This window comes from Schistocerca serialis, chromosome 3 (genome assembly GCF_023864345.2).
Source record: "Schistocerca serialis cubense isolate TAMUIC-IGC-003099 chromosome 3, iqSchSeri2.2, whole genome shotgun sequence".
Lineage (NCBI taxonomy): Eukaryota > Metazoa > Arthropoda > Insecta > Orthoptera > Acrididae > Schistocerca > Schistocerca serialis.
This window is the reverse complement of record NC_064640.1, coordinates 618,472,289-618,491,344: the sequence shown is the minus strand read 5'-3', so window position 1 is coordinate 618,491,344 and position 19,056 is coordinate 618,472,289. Positions and strand designations below refer to the sequence as shown.

At 37.3% G+C, this 19,056-nt stretch overlaps 1 protein-coding gene across 1 annotated transcript in view; it reads right to left on the bottom strand.

Moving 5' to 3' along the window:
* Positions 1-19,056, bottom strand: part of LOC126469548 (metal cation symporter ZIP14-like) — a 216,535-nt gene that overhangs the window by 22,774 nt on the left and 174,705 nt on the right. Inside the window, exons 5-6 of the mRNA XM_050096666.1 lie at positions 11,878-12,000; positions 5,943-6,104 (exon numbers count right to left, since the gene is read on the bottom strand). Coding sequence (XP_049952623.1) covers positions 5,943-6,104; positions 11,878-12,000 — 285 coding nt within the window. The remainder of the gene's footprint in view (positions 1-5,942; positions 6,105-11,877; positions 12,001-19,056) is intronic.

Sequence of the window (19,056 nt, the reverse complement as noted above, 5' to 3'; positions counted from 1 at the left end):
CTCTAACTTCCATAGAGCAGTGTACTCCATGCAAATGAGTTTGCAAAGGATTTTCTGACATAAATATTCATATGTATGGTGGTTAAAATATTTTTCTTAGTGATAAATGTCTGCTTTTTTCCAATGGAATCCTTCTCTTCACTAAAATTAAGCCTCAATTGTCCTCTGTGATTACTCTACTGAGTTAACAAAATGGTTTCACCTGATCAATTCTGATATCATCAATTTTCATATTGGTTTTAATTTCTCCCATATTTTTCTGTACTCCTACCATTACTTTTATTTTCCATTTGTTCACTTCTGATTTTCAGAGTTTAAGAGTGTCTTATATGACTTGCAACATTCTATTCATTTCTTTTTTGGAGTCTACAACTGTAATGATGTCATCAGCAAATCTAATACAATGTATCCTTTCATCACTGGTTTTTGTTCCCTTGTATATGTAGTTTACGTTATTGAAAATGAATTGGTATTGCTAAGAGAGTGCTAAAAGATTTTATCAGGTTCTGGAACCTACTTACCCTACTAACAAATTAAAACTCTGCACTGGGTGCCACTGTAGGGATTTGTTTTTTGAAATGGCTTTTGCTTCTCTTATTAATTGCCTGTACTTCTTCCAGTTCTGTCTATTCAGTCTAGTCTGAAGTTCAATTATTTCTTCGGTGATCCATTTCCTAAGGTGACTCTGATTTTTCTGACAGATTATTTTGAGAAAGACTGCATAATAATGATAATTATTGTGTTAAGAAATGCATCACACTTCTCATTTGCATGTTGTGTTTGCATTGCTTCAGTCCAAACTTCTTTTCTCTAAGTGTTATTTTAAAAAAGTTTGTTTTTGTAGATTGATAGTTCTGACTTCTCTCTTGTCTTATTAAGGCTCAGGACTTGCAGGTGTCAAGTCAGCTGTTCATCACTCTGTATGGCCATCCAGATTCAGCTTTCTCATTATTTCCCTGAATTTCTTAAGGAAAGTAGTGAGACAGTTTCTTTAAAATGGATGTGCCTGATTTCCTTTCTCATTTTTCCCAAATCTGAACTTGTCTTCAGTCCTTAGTGTCCTTGTCATTGACAGGATCTTGAACTCCAATACTGCTTCCTTACTTTTCACTTCTCATATCTCTTGTGAGCATATCAACTACAAAATTTGACGCAAAAAAATTGCCATTTTGCATTTGCATATTCAACAGTGTGGCTCGTCATACCTAAGAGGTCATTCAACAGCCTACATGACTGCTTAAGTTGCCAGTGACTGGATATATTTAGAGTATATAGAAACAACTGCTTCTCCAGCATCAGTGACAAGTTCTGACTCTGGACAATCTATGCACGTGGTTGTGAAGGACTAGTGGAATCGTACTCACCACATTTAGAAACTGTATAATGGATTGCCACTGTACACCACTGCCCGTATTATATCAAGAGAGAACGGCCTCTCAGTACTTTATGTAGCAGTTTCACTGCAAGATCTTCTGATAATTTACATTTACTCATTGGTGTAATATATAATTTTACCTAATGACATATAACTTCTTGTGAATGTATAAATGAAAGTGCAAAACACTTGGTAGCTGCATGTGGCAACAGTTATATCATGATTTGTTTTTGCGACAGAAACATTTTTGTGTATATTGACCCCCAGAAATGAATGCCACTTGAAATGATAGAATTAACCAAAGAAAAGTAAACAATTGTAACAGTGCTCAAGTCACACCTTCGAACATTCTACAGGACACTGGATGCTACTCATTTAGTACAGCAGTTTATCTCTGTGTACATTCCATTGTAGTGTGTTATCTACCCACAATCATTGGCCTGTTCAATAACTTTATTGTCTGTGGTAATTGGTTTTATATATATTGTAAGATTCTTAAATGGACAGATGACAGTATGAGCTTTTTTATCCACATAAAGTAAGTGATTCTCATCATAGAGCCAGTGCAGCAGCCTTCCACTGCTGTCAACTAAGTCAGCTCTCATCTTCTATGGAGACATGTTGCAAGGGAGTAGGTTTGTATCTTCAGCAAATAATACAAGTACTGTTGACGGTATGTCTTCTGGGAGATCATTAATAAAAATAAGGAAGAGAAGGGGGTATAAAGCTGAGACCTCTGGGGCTCATGAGGTGACTCTTAGTATATCTGAATGAATTGTTCTTCCATCATGTGACATTATTTTTACCAGTTGCCCTCTACTTGATAGGTATGATGATAAGTCCAGGGAGGGGGGGACTACAACTCTCCAGCTGATAATTTGCTTCAAAGAATCATGTATTAGCCTACACTTGATCAGTGCCATTCATCTTGACATTAGCTAAGATTTGTACCTGACTGTCCCCAGTGCTTTCAATAGATGGCAGCAGAGCCTTTACACATCTTTGACCTTTTACCTATATGTACACAAACCCTCCTTTGTCTTGCATTCAGTCTTAGGTGAGGATAAAACAGCCAGGTCATGCACATCAGAAGGCAAAGTGACATCAGGGTTTCCTTGAAATGCTAGAAGCACGAGAGGTACTACAGTCTATGCCACAAGTGCTCCAGTGTCAGCGTAGACCACAGCTGCAGTCTGAAGCCATGCCTAATTGTGCTTCTAGCTGTTTCTAAACAGAGGGCAATTCTTTCTGCTTTAACACACAACAAGCACAGCCCCTATTCATGTCCCACTATGTAGAACTATATATTAACAATAAAGATTGGATTAATCAGTGAGGATTATGGGAAAACTGCTGCAACAAGAAATCAAACTACACAACTGTGGCACTTCATGCAGCTCAAAGCTATACTACAAAAATTATGAATTGCCAATAATGATGCCTAGGAAATTTAGTTATGCCCTTCTGTCTTTTAGATAAAGATAACATTAAACTCTTCCACAAAAACAAGAATGCAAGCTACTGGATAAGTAATGAGCACTAAGCATTGATGTGTGTACAGAACTTCCAAGAGAGTAGCAATAAATTATTAGTATTAGATTAGGTGAGATAAACTTTTTCTTCCATAGACCCACAGTGTGAAGATCATCAAGGATGTTCGATATTCCATGAAACAAGATATTAGTATCTCATGTACATGTTCATTAATGAGTTACTTTTCAGTGACTTAACAAACCAGTGCAGTATATGCAGCAATGTACCAGACATCGGTACCTCAAATTAAGTGACTCTAACACAAGCAACAGACGTCTGAGGTATAGAACAAATTAGTTATTTGTAAACTATATTGTTTCATTATTGTAACACAAACAAAATTAATATTAATTTTGGTAATAGTTGGCCCATTGGGGCTTGAGGACTACAGTGTGCAGAAACAATGTCAGTGTCCTACCCCTTGACTGGTTCATTAAACGCACAAATGGCAGTGGTGACAGAGGTGGTGCCACTGGGTAGCAATCCATGAAAAACTATATCTGCTTCTAATGTTTTTACAATGGAACTGACTGCTGTTGATCCCACTATTCCATAGTTTGGAAATACTTCAAATTTCTACTGTGTTGCCTTGAGTATGAAGAAATGCCACTGTTGAGGCATGGTCATAAAAATATTCCTTTACAGTATCTGTAAAATGGGAATAGATACAAAAGGTCCAAGATATGCTAGGTTATAATTAGCTAGGCCATATGCTTCAGTAAATGAAACCAAAATAAATCTATGCTCTAAACCACATATAATCAGTAGTCAGAGAAACAATAGTCTAAAGGGCTCACAAAAACCACATATAATCAGAAGGCAGAGAAACAGTAGTCTAAAGGGAACACAAAAATCAACATGAGAAAGTTGTAAGCAACAGTTCAATGAAAAATAAACATGGCAAAATCACAAGCTGTTCAGCAATTGCAATGGAGAGCAGATCACTCCCTCCGTCTATTATGTGTCCAACTCCTCAGCTAAGTGGTCAGCATAGCTGAACACCATGTGGGGCCTGGGTTTGATTCCTGGTAACACCAGGGACTTTTCCTTGGTGGGAGGTCTGGTATGGATTGCACTCAGCCCCATGAGGCTAACTGAGGAGCTGTTCGAGTGATTAATAGCTGAGAAAGCAATTAGCTGATCATTTGCCCCTCCCTACTGTATTCAATGACACTATCAGTAGGGGATGACATTGAGGTCGTCAGGCCTGTTTGGTCCAGCTAGGGCCAGAATGTGGAACCTTACCAATTCTATTATGTGAAGTCATTAATCATGGGTTTCTTCTGGGTGAACTACCACTACTGCAACGATAGTGTGTCACACTGTGGTCGCACCAGTGTCAGTGCTCCCTGTAGCTGGTAGATATCATAATTCCTGGCAATTACCTGATTTTTATCATTAAGTGTTTGATCAGAATACATTAAGTCCACTTTTATACTACATATCATTGAGTGAATTGAAGACATTGTTAATGCAATATGATGGCTCCTTTATTTTGTTGCTTTGTGGCACTGTCAATGAGAAACGAGTCACTGATGCAGGAAATTGGTACACAAGCTGTCTACCTAGAGGAACAATATCAAAAAATATCCTGCACTTTAAACTTATCAACATTCAAAATTAGAATCTCTTATACAAAGGGGAGTCAAACAAAAACCTTAAATATTATTTGTAATTTCTTTCACTGAACAAAAGTGGAAATCAAATGTATCATTTTTTGGCATAGTCTTTCTGTCATTTAACACACTTCCTCCAGCATGTAGGAAGTGCATGGGTTCCTCTGAATAAATATTCTTTTGTCATGCATGTAGCTACTTGTGCACTGCCTGCTGCACCTGTGCATTGGAACAAAATATTTATTCCTCCTATCGCCCCTTTGGGTTGTCCAAACATGTGGTAACCACTCAGAACAAGATCTGGTGAGTATGGCAGATGTGGCATGGTATCAAAGTGCAGATCATTGATGATTGCAGGAGTTGCATATGTAGTATGAATCTGAGCATTTTCATGATGCAAAACAACACATGTAGTTAGAAGTCCACATCACTTACAGCAGGCGGGAGATGATTTTTTAACACATTGGTATATGAGGCGCTGGTGATGGTGTTTCCCCTAGTCATGTAGTGTTCCAAGACAATGCCTCATTCATCCAGATAGAGAGTCAGCAAAGCCTTTCTTGTAGATGACTGTATGGAACTTGTTGGGTTTTGGTGATAAGGAATGGCACCATTCTTTGCTTGCTTTCTTTGTTTCCAGTTGGTAGTAGTGTACACAGCTTTCAGCTCCTGTAATGAGTATTTTGAAGAAGCCATCACTTTCTGCTATAAAGCACTATAGAAGTTCTTCACAGACATCAATGAACCACTCTTTCAGTTATGGAGTGAGCTGCCATGGCATCCATTTTGTAGACCTTTTGCCAAAACTTAACCACTTCATGATTAATGTGATGTGCTGAGCCATGCCTAATGTTCACATTTGTGGTTATTTCATCTACAGTCACATGGTGATTTTCCATTACAATGGCTTCAACTGTTGCAGCAGACTCTGCTGTCACAGTATGGTGTGCCTGAAACAGGTGCTGAGTATCTGTCACAGAAGTCACACCATTTCCAAACTTTCTGCTCCTCTCATACACATCATGCAATGATAGACATGCATCGCCATACTAGACCTTCTCTCGCCAATGGATTTCGAGAGGTTTTGTACCTTCACTGCTCAAAACATTTATGACACAATGCTGTTCTTCCTTGGTGCACGTCACAACCAATGAAGCCATTTTGAACTGGTATTGTGTCCATGTTTCACATGTCTGTAGCATACTGCCACTTACAGAGTATTTACATCATTGGTAACAATAATGCCAACCTACAGAAGAACGGCACAAAATGCCGATTTTTATTTGCACTCTTAAGGTTTTCATTTGATTCCCTCTTGTACTTATTTTAATAGAAGACTATGTATCAAAGTAATGAATTACAATAAAATAAATCATCAATGATATTATTCTTAAATAAGTCCTTATTTAATGATATACCTCATGTCCATCAGTTGCCTCCTGGTGTACATTATTGGTAATAGCTTTTAATTGTAGTTCTGGTTGTGCTGGAAAAATTTCTCCTTTGTGATTGATGAAAGCTGTCATTTCTGATGGCATAGCTCCCTCAGATGCATGGTTATGTGAGTGATGTGGAATGTTCTACAAAAACAACAATCAGAATGGTATTAAAACATAGGTGTTAAATGACACTATAAAAGAGATATATGCAATTAATTTATTTATTAAAGTTTGAAAACAGGTATCTAAATCTGATTATTAACTTTAGAAACTATTGTACAGTACTTATCGTAGGCTGCTTTACATCACAACAAATATTAATGAAAAACAAAGAAGTGTGCTTCATAACTGAAATATCAGCAGTGTTTAAAGGGAGATGAAGAGAAAATATATATAGCAACTTATGTGCTTCTCATTGACTGGGCAGATCATTTTGTCACAATCATTGAGTCCAAAGAAATTTCAACCAGCTTTTTTCATAGGTAGCTGAAGGGGAAAAGAAATAAGAAGATGTTCACAGGAAGGAAATCAGATGCAATTATTTGGATTTCACATCCCATCCATCATACTTGTTCACATGCCGTCAAATATCTTCTGTAGAGGTTATGTCATTTAAACTGTCCCTTTGATTAATATGTTTTACTCATCAAATTCTTATGACTTTCAGTTTTTCTTCTCAACTTTGAACAACAATTGCCCTTTCTTTTTTAAACTTAAGGTTATGTATTTATTTTACATGTTTATATTAATCCAAAAGTGTGTTTGACCAGGTTTTAGGATCTCTTAAATTTGCCTGTGTGAATGTACGATTTTCATCAACTTAGTGCAAAAACCAAGTGCAAAATCATGTACAACAGCACATAGCAGTGTCACTGCTATGTGAGAACTAAAAGACATCATTCCAGCAATAATGTGGTGGACCCAAATGATAGGTAAGGAAACTGATTAAGTGTGAAAATTAAAAATACAGTGTACCATATCTAAAAACATACATAGAACTAAACTCAGATTTAAAGCTTTAGTTTGAACAAAACATGCTTCTTGTTAGTAATAAAAAAGGAAAATTAGTGTTAAATGCCACATCAACATTGATGTCCTTAGATATGGTGGACAATCTCAGAATGTTTCAAGGATGTGGAAGGACATCAGCTGTGCCATTTTGAAGTGTGTAGTCCTAAAGCATCAACTGCACACTGACCAGTGCAGTGCGGCACCACAAAATGGCAGCAAGAATGTGCTTACCCACATGCCAATGGATAGAGCAGGCAGTGCCACACCTCCAAGATGACAGAGTTCTGCAGTGTGACCGTGCGGTTCTAGGTGCTTCAGTCTGGAACTGCGTGACTGCTACGGTCGCAGGTTCAAATCTTGCCTCGGGCATGGATGTGTGTGATGTCCTTAGGTTAGTTAAGTCCCATAGTGCTCAGAGCCGTTTGAACCATTTTTGACAGAGTTCTGTGCCCCTTGTCAATGGTGATTTAACCAGTCACCCATCGCTAGTTGGCCCAGTTTGGTCACAGACTTTAAGAGTATCAGCACTGAGTAATAAGAAGACGATACTTAGCCTGCATTCTGTGTGTAGTAATAGTTTGTATAAGTAACTGAATGTAAGAGGCACCAAAGCACAAGTTAAGTAATAGATCTCCTCTCTATAGAAATAAAGTGTTATATTAATCTTCAAGTTCTGCACAGATTGTTTTGGTTTCCTGCTACCGGCCATTGCAACTTCTCTCCTTCCTTGTTTTGAGTCAACACTGACTCCCACAGTAGGCAACACAGCACAAAGGAACCCAGCGCATTTGTCTGGAGCAATGTAAGGAAATCATGGAAAATCAATACTTGGATGACCAGACACAGATTTGAACTGTCGTCATCCGGAATGCCATTCCAGTTCGTTAACTACTGCACCATGTTACTCGGTGCTTCTTTTTGATTCACACACAATTTTACTAATGTTACAAGTTCCTGAACACATTTAGTATGCTGTGTGGTTTGAGAAATTAACTGAAGTTCTAGGTAAAGTGTCAACTACAAAAGTTAATATAATTTTATATGGAGATACAAATATAAATACAAATATCACAGATAAACTAGTAGTGCCTTCAAACAAATTCCTCACTGTTTTGGCAAATATAAATACAAATATCACAGATCAACTAGTAGTGCCTTCAAACAAATTCCTCACTGTTTTGGCAACAAATACAACTACCTGTAAATAATTATGCACTAAGTGCAGTGTTATCAGTCCCATATTTTGGTAATGTTACACTCATGGGCTCAACAACTTTCTTCTGCCCTGCAAAAACAAACTTAGGCAATTCGGAAAAACATTTAGCAGAACAATTGTAAACAGGTTATTTAAAATAGTTATACAGTATATTACTTAAAAAAGAAATATTCAAAGAAGGAAAGAATTGAGTTCAGAGTAGAAAGACAGGTTGTAGTGTGTCCAGAAATCAGGATGGAGATGCCAAACATATACTACTATTTAACAACACACCCATATACACAAAGAATAACTCAGTAGAAGCACAAAAATCAATTAATATATCAACAAAGAATGCTGACAACAAGGCAAGAAGAAAGTCATTGAACTACTGCCAAACACATTCATTACATTCTCAAAGTCCAGTTCCTCATTCAGATCAATTTCCATTGCACTGAAACCTACCAGAACACTACCAGACATTGTAGCCATGAATGCAATATCTTTAGAGCTAAGTTTCTGCAGTATCCCTGTGGCTTCTTATTTAATCATAGCTTTCTTGCTTTTCTCTTCAGAAATTCACTTAAGAGCATTCACGCTTTCGCATCCATCTTCTGGAACTGACCATCTGATGAGTAGCCTGCTGCATACCCTGTCCAATGAATCATTTATGTATATAGAGAATAACAGCAGTCGTATCACACTTCTCTGGGACATTCCTCATGATACTCTTGTCTTTGATGAACACTTGCTATCAAGGACAACATACTATGTTCTATAACTTAAGAAGTCTTCAGGCCACTCACATATCTGTGAACCTCTTCCATATGCTCATATCTTCTTTAACAGCCTGCAGTGGGGCACCATGTCAAATGCTTTCTTGAAATCTAGAAATATGTAATCTGTCTGTTGTTGTTCATCCATATTTCACAGTATATCATGGGAGAAAAGGGCAAGTTGAGTATTGCATGAGCGATGCTTTATAAAACCATGGTGATTCATGAATGTAAGCTTCTCAGTCTCAAGAACATTTACTGTATTCAAACTGAGAATATATTCACAGATACTGCAGCAAACTGATGTTAGGGATATTGTTCTGCAATATTGTGGGTCCATTCTTCTGCCCTTCTTATATACTGGAATCCCCTGCACCTTTCTCCAGTTGCTTGGGACTTTGTGGTGAGTGAGAGATTTGTGATAAATGCAAGATAGGTAAGGGGCCAACACTGTAGAGTACTCTTTGAGAAACCAAATTTGGATTCCATCCAGACCTGGTGACATACTTGTTTTCAACTCTTCCAGTTGTTTCTCTATGCCAGGGATGCTTATTACTATGTTGTCCATGCAGGAGTCTGTTTGATGGTCAAATTACAGTATATTTGTACAACTCTCCTGCATGAATGATTTCTTGAACATGAAATTCGAAACTTGGGCTTTTGTTTTGGTATTTTCAACTGGCACACCAGACTGGTCAACAAGTGACTAGATAGAAGCCTTAGACCCACTTAATGATTTCACATAGGATCAGAATTTTCATGAGCTCTCTGCCAGATCTTTTGCTAAAATATGATGGTGGCGGTTGTTGTATGCTTTGCACATAGATCTTTTCACAGATTCATGAACATTTACTAACCTTTGCTTGCCATCATTTCCACATTTTCTTTTGAATCAAGAGTGCAACAGCCTCTGTTTCCTCAGAGTTTTCCAAATTTTGTTATTAAATCATTGTGGGTCTTTTCCATCCATAATTCACCTACTGGCACATATTTCTCCAGACCATGATTTACAATCTGCTTAAACTTTGTCCATAATTCCTCTATATCCATCTTACTAGATCTACATGATGTCAGTTCACTGTCTAAGTGAGATACTAACAACTGCTTATCTGCTCTTTCTAGCAGAAACACTCTCCTAGCTTTCTTAACTGATTTAATAACTTTTGTAATCATCATTGCTATAATGACATCACGAACACTACACCCATTTCTATAATGACTTTGTTGATAAGGTCTGGCCTATTTGTAGCTACAAAGTCTAACATAATTGTGTGTGGGCTGCTGAACTAGCTGCTTAAGACAGTTTAATGATAACTGTCTATCTGTACCCCTGCAATGAATTCATAGACAATCCAGTCTATACTCGGTAGGTTAAAGTTGCCTCCAACTAGTACTGCATGATCTGGTTATTTATGTGCCACTGACTATAGACTTTCTTTGAATGACTACAAAACTGTCACAGAAGAATTGGATGACTGGTAAAAACACCCAACAATTAACTTGGTTTCACCTACTCCTATTATACATGACCAAATAACTTCACTGTCACATTCGAGTTTGACCTCAATAGGGACAATATTTTTGTCAACTACAATGAACACACCCTCTACTAGGGCCGCTAATCAGTCTTTCCAATACATGTTCCATGGCTTGCTAAATATCTCAGAGCTTTCCTCTTCAGGCAGCCAGTTCTCGGTCCCGAGAATAATCTGAACTTGAAAACTTTCCTGGAGGGCAGTAAATTCAGGAATTTATTTACAAATACTTTGACAATTTACTGATAAAATTTTGACAGTTGAAGGGTCTTTACTCTGAATGTGGTCTGACTTCCCTTCCAGCATATCAACTGGCGAGTGTTCATCAGAGTACCTCAAACTACCGCCTAGCCTAAAAAACTCTCATGTGCACTCCACAAGTACTCTACTACATGAGTATCTGCTTCCTTTGCATAGTGCACTCCTGATCTATCAAGGGAGTCCTACAAATCCCCAACTGATAATGAAGCTCTATAAATCTGCAGCCAAGACCATTGCAGGGTCAACAAATCATTTGATTGAGACCTTCCACTTGGCTCTAAACCAAAGGACCCTAATCAACTCTTGGAACAATACTGCAAATTGTGAGTTCTGCTTGCATCCCATGCATGAGGCCAGCAGCCTTTTCCACTTCAGCCAACTACCTGTATAAACTGTGGATGGCCTCAGAACCCATACGACAGAAATCGTTGGTGGCAAGCTGAGCCACAACTTGCAGATCACTGAACTCTGCATGCTCAATAGCCGCTGGCAAGGCTGCCTCCACATCTCACATGAGGCCCCTTGGCAGGAATACTGATTGCACATTGGCTTTCTTTCAAGCCCTGGCTGCTATCTGCCTAAGGGGCTCCATAATGCACCTAATGGTGGAGATTCCAATAACAAATAAACCCCTTTGCCCCTGCCCCCCTCCCCCCAACCCCCTGTGCCTGCTCAGACCCTGCCATCAATCCACTCCACATTGGACCTCTGCCTCCAGTGACACTGGATAAACATTTATATCACTGATTAACAGTTCATCTACAAAAATTTTAGAGTATTGGTTGCCTGTGCAACTGGTTGGAAAATTTGCTACAGAATTCAGGCTAGAAATGTTGGGGAACATTTTCAGTTACTTTTAGTATCTGAATCTATCAGGAAACTAGTATTGAAACTTTCACAGATTGCCTTTTGCCTTTTTTTTGCTGCTAGGTGGCATAAATGACTAAAATTTTTATAAGAATATTTGAAGGTATTGCTTTTAGGATCTAAATAGCATAATGATAACTGCCTTCTAAAGCACATTTGTCTTGGAGTCTTGAGTCTTACATTAAGACTTTAATAGTTTGTTTGTTCAAGGAGGCTGTATAATAAATCACAGGCCCTTGTAATAAACCTGCATCTAATAGAAAACTAACCTTGTGCTTTTCTATAATTTTGAGTATTACTTCAACCTGGAAGAATACCCATATTCCCAACCACACTGTTAATGCAATGTGTAAGTACTGGGGATGATCCTCTGATCCCATAACTTCAAAAGCCTGAAAAAAGGAGATACATTATTATGTAGCAATGAAGTACTATTAATGTGTACAAACATGGATCATAATTAATCCTATGACAAATTAGGTTATTTGCTATTTTAAAATTTGTGCATAGTCTTTGATATGATATACCAGTACCAAAATTTGTTAGTAAAGGAATTATGGTGTTTGTGGATTTGTCATGAACTTGTTTAACATTTATCTTTGTGGTTATCAACTGTGTGCAGAAATAAATTATACCACAAAGATAGAAAATATTTCTTAGTAAATAAGAGTGGTAAATATCAAGTAACACAGGGTTCATTTTAGAGTATTTATTATACTTAATATTTAAAAATGATACTACCATCTCACTTGTCAGCAGCAGACAGATATTTATATAAAAAAACACAGTGAAGTTACTTTACAGAAAGAAGTCTCTGTGTTAACAGAAGATCTAAAAAGAAGGTTTGATCATAAGTTTTTGACTGTAAATGATGAGCCAGCAGTATAGTGTTACATACTATGGATATGCACCATAGTGTCACATCTTATATTAGCACTTCAGGAAATGAGAAAAATGTGTAACTGATGAATTAAGTATTTAATAAATTCTGTTATATATTCAGAATATGTAAGAGCTGTAACAGCTTTCAAAACACATGATGTATTTTATATTTAACTATACATAGTTTGCTAAAATATGGCAGATTGATCTGGAGAAATACAGTTTAGCATGAAACACATGAAAAAAGCAATAAGGAATATAAAAATTTACTTGGAAGGTATGATGTAGGAATTTAAAAATGTGATGTTTCTATGATATATGCAATGTCTGCTTGCTAAGTCATAATTCAATCACTACTGGAAAAACTGAGTATTCTTGGCATTTTACTGTTGCTGACGATAAACATCCTACAATCGAATATCACACTAGAATGGTTTGCAGTTGGCCTACCAATTGGGGATACAAAATTAAAATTTAAGCAATATTTTGTTTGTAAAATCATGTTTCCTTTGATGCTGCACATCATAGGTGACATCCCAAGAGCAGGTTTTGTTTTGAATGATTTCATTTACATATCACAAAAAGAAAACTGAACATGCACACACACACATTTTTACGTGCTGAGCACTTACAGATGTGAAATTATTAGATGTACATTTCTTAAAATTACTCCAACAAATTCACCTACAGAGCAGAAAGGGTTCTCTTATCCAATTTAAAATTTGGTTATAATTAGAACCTAATTTACTTTCAAAATTAATGATGATAATTTATGTTTGTAATTCAGCTGTGAGACAGTCCATTCATAACTTCACCAGACAGGGAGATTATCCACTAGATGAATTCTTTACTACCAATTTGTGTGTTACTTTTGTTAAACATTGTCCTATATTTTCATTCCACACAACCTCAGTTTTCTAGCAAAAATTTCATGATTCAACAATCAAATGGCATGGAAGAGTCATATAAAATACAAATTCTTTATATTTTTATTTAAACCCTGTTGTGCTTAGTGAATAAATGTGTAACTGGCAGTCTCAGTTGAGTAACATTTTTGAGAGCCAAACTTTAATTGCTAAGTGTACTTTTATTATCAAGGTGGCATACTATCTGAGAGTACATTATCTTCACAATAATTTGACAATATGATTTCAGAACTATAAAAGACAGTAATTAGTAGTATATTATATTTATTGTCAAAGATGTCAATAACAGCATTTTGACAATAATGGTACATGGGTAGTGGGAAAGACTTCCAACTGATTGTTTTTCTTGGCAACTATTTTAACATCCTGTCTTATTTTTCCATCTAGTGTACTTGGTTCTGTTTTCTCTATTGCACTTCAGAACTGATTACTGAAAACATATTTTTTTTATGTGAATTAGCATCCATGATATTTTCATTGAGATTCATGATGGTAACACATGTCCAGTGGCCAGTTGTCTGTAACTCTTCTACATTTGCAAAATATTTTGTTTCCTCCAGATACCAATAAATTTTTACTTGACCATTTTTGTTATTTATTTTTAGGTTATTAGGAATGCTATTATCTATTTATTTTCAAAAATTTTATATCATGTTCCATGAATAAAAAGTGGATGTACATTGGTAGGATGCACACTGTATCAGTTTATTACACTAACAATATACATTATGAATTATAATGTTTCCAACCTGATCAAACATAAACAGTTCCTATTCTAAATATGATGTGGAAAATTTTTGCAGAATGCATATAATTTAGGAGTGAAGGGAATAACCCACTGAATAGAGGAAGCCTTGACTTGTTGAAAGACATGGAAGAAAGAATGAAAACTTCACTAACTTTCAGGTAAATCCTTTTTTGAGGCAGAGTTCACGCGCGTGCTCACACACACACACACACACACACACACACACACACACATACACACACATGTACAGCTACAATGTGTCATCTGAATATAAAATGTCAGAACTGCACTTCAGTAGGTAGACTGGGGTGAGGCATTGTGTCAGGTGGAGTCAGTAGGGTAGAAAAGAGGCAGGGAGCAGAAGGGAGGGCTGGAGAGGGTGGCTGAGACTGAAGGGAGGCAGCAGGTGTAAAAGACAGGAATGTGGGAGAGAGAAGCAGCAGGTGCAAGGGATAGCAATGCAGCACACAGGCACCATAGCTGGTGAGTTAATGCAGCATGTTGATGATGATGATATGGGGAAGCGGATTGGGAAGAGGTGTCAAAGCAGATGAAGGGGTGACTTTTGAGGAGAAGGTGTAGGTACTGGGGGTTAGTGGAGACTGAGGCCAGGAGGATTATGGGAACAAAGAATGTGTTGCAAGGATAACTCCCATTACATAGTTTACAAAAGTTGGTGATGGGATGAAAGAATCCAAATGGCACTGGTTGTGAAGCAGCCATTGAAATCAAGCATATTGTGTTCAGCAGCATGTTCCACCACTAGGTGGTCAACGCTGCTCTTGGACTCAGTTTGGATGTGGCCCTTCAGTGGGTGGACGGATGGTTGGTGGTAATGCCCACATAAAATGCTGTGCAGAAATTGCAGAAGAACTATTATATTACATGGTTGCTGTCACTGATGGGATAGGATAGGCCTAATAGGAATGGAGTAGGTTTTCTGGGTAGGTTAATCAGGTAGGTATTGCTTGAGGGTCTTCTGCAGGGATGTGACTGATGTGACAAGGGGTTAGGAGTGGGAGAGGCCTAGGGATGGGCCAGGATATTGTGTAGGTTGTTTAAGCAAAATAATATCACTTTAGGAGGTGTAGGAAGGATTGTGGGTAGTATGTCCCTCATTTCTGAGAATGATGATAGTCCAGGATGGTATTATGTGGTGAAGGGCTGCTCCTTTGCAGCAGGTTCTTGGGTATGGTAGGAGGGTTAGGGGTGTGTGAGGATGCAGCACAGGAAAGCTGTCTATAGACTAGATTTTGTGAGAATACCTGTCTGTGAAGGCCTTTGTGAGGCCTTGGCAAAGGGATTCTGATCACTGCAGATATGCCATTCACAGATGACCAGCCTACACAAGAGCAATTTTTTTGGCATGTAAGGGAAGACAGCTGCCAGGTATTGTTGATGGTTAGTGGGCTTTATATAAATAGAAGTATGAATGGAGCCATCAGAGAGATGGAAGGCGGCACATTGAGCTGAGGAGTTATCCTTGCAACGGGTCCTTCTTTCTGTATTCCTGGTGTGGGGGGGGGGGGGGGGGGGGGAATCTCGGCGAATATCCTGTACCTGTACCCTCTTCTCAACACTCTCCCCTTTCTCTGTTCTATCTCCCCTTCCCAATCCACTTCTCCATATTATCATCACTGTGTGCTGCACAAACTCGTCAGCTCTGGTTGCATCCTTGTCCTGTGCACCTACTGCTTCCTCCCCCTCCCCCCCTCAGCTTTCCTATCTAGCACACCTGATGCCCTGTCAGCCACCTGTCTCCAACCCCTCCTCCCTCCCCCCACCTCTTTTCTACTCTCACTCACTATCATATGACAGAATTGCTCCAATAAAAATGCTGATGGAAGATAAGGTACACCCAAGCAATAGTTTTAGACATAAATATGCAAATTAGGTAATTTAATACAATATGATGCAGATAACATAACTAGATACAGAGTGCTTCAGTAACTGGTTTAGGGGGTTCAGTTAGTGCATAAAGGTACAAGAATAATCTTGGATTGTGTAATTTGCCTTGCAGCCAAGTTTCCCAGTGCAGTGGAAATTAACTTTCTCCATTCTGGAATATTACAGTGATAAATGAATTACTGTTAATGCCCAGTACACAGTCACCTATAACATGCTGTACATAAAAAAGATGACTGCACTATAAAAGAAACTGTATTTTTAACAACAAATAAAGAAACTGAAGGAATTACTAGATAACATTAATGTCAAGAACTAAGAGTACCAGAGATAATAACAAAGGTTTTAACCGAACTGAAGGTCAGACAACTAACAAGACATAGTTGGTTAATTATCTGCAGTCAGATATCCAAACCAATTGGTCTTCTCAATGAATGAATATATGGTAAACAGAAAACTGTAGGGTCAGATTTCTTTGCTATTGTATTTTGATGCATTATACAGGATTGTAATATTATAAAAGAACCAAAAGCATTATGTAACTTTTTTAACAAACATTTCATGTCATCAACAGGAAATCCAACACACACTTTAGAAATGTACCGAGAGATACTGAATCACACCCCTCAAGCAGTGAGTTTTGAATTTGATGAGGTGAAAGAAAATAATATAAGCTAGATCATCCTCAAATTAAAGAACAAATATTCAGCTGGATGGGATGGTGCAGTAGTTAAAAAATGCATAAAAGAAATAGTTGATCCACTAACATACCTCATAAATTGTAGTACTAGAGAAAGCACATATCCTAGTAATCTAAAAATAAGCATTGTTAAACCAGTGCATGAGAAGGGGAGTACAAAAGAGGTTTCAAACTACCATGCAATATCACTGATCCCTACCTTTAGTAAGGTTTCTGAAATGGTTATCCTTTCTCGGCTCTCTGCTGATTTTACAAAGAACATCACTGCACAACTACTGCAGTTGCTGTATTTCTCCATAAAGTGTAAACCCTCCTAGATCAAGGTATGAAGACAGCAGACATATACTTGACAAATCACAAACAGTGTACTAAACTTTCATGTAAAATAGATAATAAGGTAATAGATTTCCAGTCTTCTAGAGGTATAATAATGCAGGGGGTATTGCAGGAATTGATCCTTGGTTCCTTTCTCTTCTTGGTTTATGTCAACGAAATGACACAACCCTTCAACTCACATCTAGTAACCTACGCTGATGACATCTCCCTCTTATTTTATGAAAAAAACTTGGAGACATTACACTCAGCTGCAACTAAGGGTGTGACAGAAGTAACCACACATTTTCTACACGGGGCTCTAAACACCATCAGTAAATCCCAGCTACTAACATATAAAACAACTGATTTTCATGAGGCTGAAATAAACAATATTTGTGGTATTACATCAGAAGAAACAGATAACATTAAATTTCTTGGTGTCCACCTGGACAAAAATCTCCATTGGGTAAACTGCACTACTTCTGCACATGAGAAAAGCAGCAGTAGCTTGTATCTGATAAGTCAGTTGGAAAAAATAGCCTAAAAATTGTTTTCTATGGAATAGTTTATCTATTTCTTAATTATGGTATTGAACTGTGGGGTTCTGCAGCAGACCTGCATTTGAACAGAATATTAGTATTACAGAAAACAACCATTATGTTAATGCACGGACTTAAGTCCAGAGAATCCTGTTGTGAAACCTTTGTCCTACATAAATACCATATCTAACAGTATATTCCTTGTATTTGTATAAACTTATTATACTTATTCTGAATAGAAAAAACAAAGTAAATAAGTGCAGTGATACAGATAATTATGATACTAGAAGTAAGGGTAACTACTTCAGGCAAAAATAACTGACAATAGTCCTTATATTAATGGGCAGATATGGTTCAACAAGCTGCCACATGCTTTGAAAACTTGTGAACCAAAGCTATTCCACAGGGAGTTAAAAGACTTCCTAGAAAATGAATGATATTATATTTACTCAGTGAATTCTAATCTACATGCTCCTTGTTGGAACACATAATAGAATATTAAGATGAATGTATGTACCACCACTGTAAGTAAGTGTTATCTATATTAATCTATGTATGATGTTTGCTAGTCATCAGCTTGATGGCCTACATGCAAAAAATGTAAGTAAATAAATAAATAAATAAATAAATAAATCATCTGACAGATGTAATTTATCATTAATGAAAAAATTAGGAAGTAACAAGAAATTTACTGGGATCTTTCTACGTGCAGCAAAAATTTGTGAATCCTACATCTATCCAAGATTCCATTCACTGGCTGAAACACTTCCATTATACTGAAGAATAACTTTTTAACATTTATGCATGAATGTTATTTCCATTGATATTAGTATTGTGATTTATATATACAATTATTAAGAATTTAGTGTGCTACACAGCACTCAAAACTGATAGGGTAAATCAGTCTGAAAGTTGGAGGAAGGGAGGGGAATTTCACCTCTAATAGGTTGCTTGGTTGGTTTGAGGGGAGGGGACCAAACAGTGAGGTCATTGGTCCCATCGGAATAGGAAAGGATGGGAAAGGAAGCCAGGCATGCCCTTTCAATAGGACCAACCTAGTAAAGCACTGTAGTGTTCAAACCAAACTTAAGAGTTGAAGATAGCTTTAGTTTTGTATAGTTTATGAAGTATTTGAACACTGGATGATAACTAACATACATAATTGAGACAGTGATGCAACAGTGATATTTATCTGGAGGTGCATCACAGGCCCTACTTCTCTTTGTAGCAGTTCTTGAGTTATGAGAATTTAACAATTACTGCACATTGTGCTAATTGCTTATGAAATCACTTACCAGGTGAAACAGTAATCATTTTATTTCTAAGTTTGACATTTTGTTTAATATGTTACAGTTGAAGAAAAATATATAACACTAAAACTGCAATCTCTATTCATAGAAATTCTCTGCAGTTCATTCAGTAAAATACTCTGT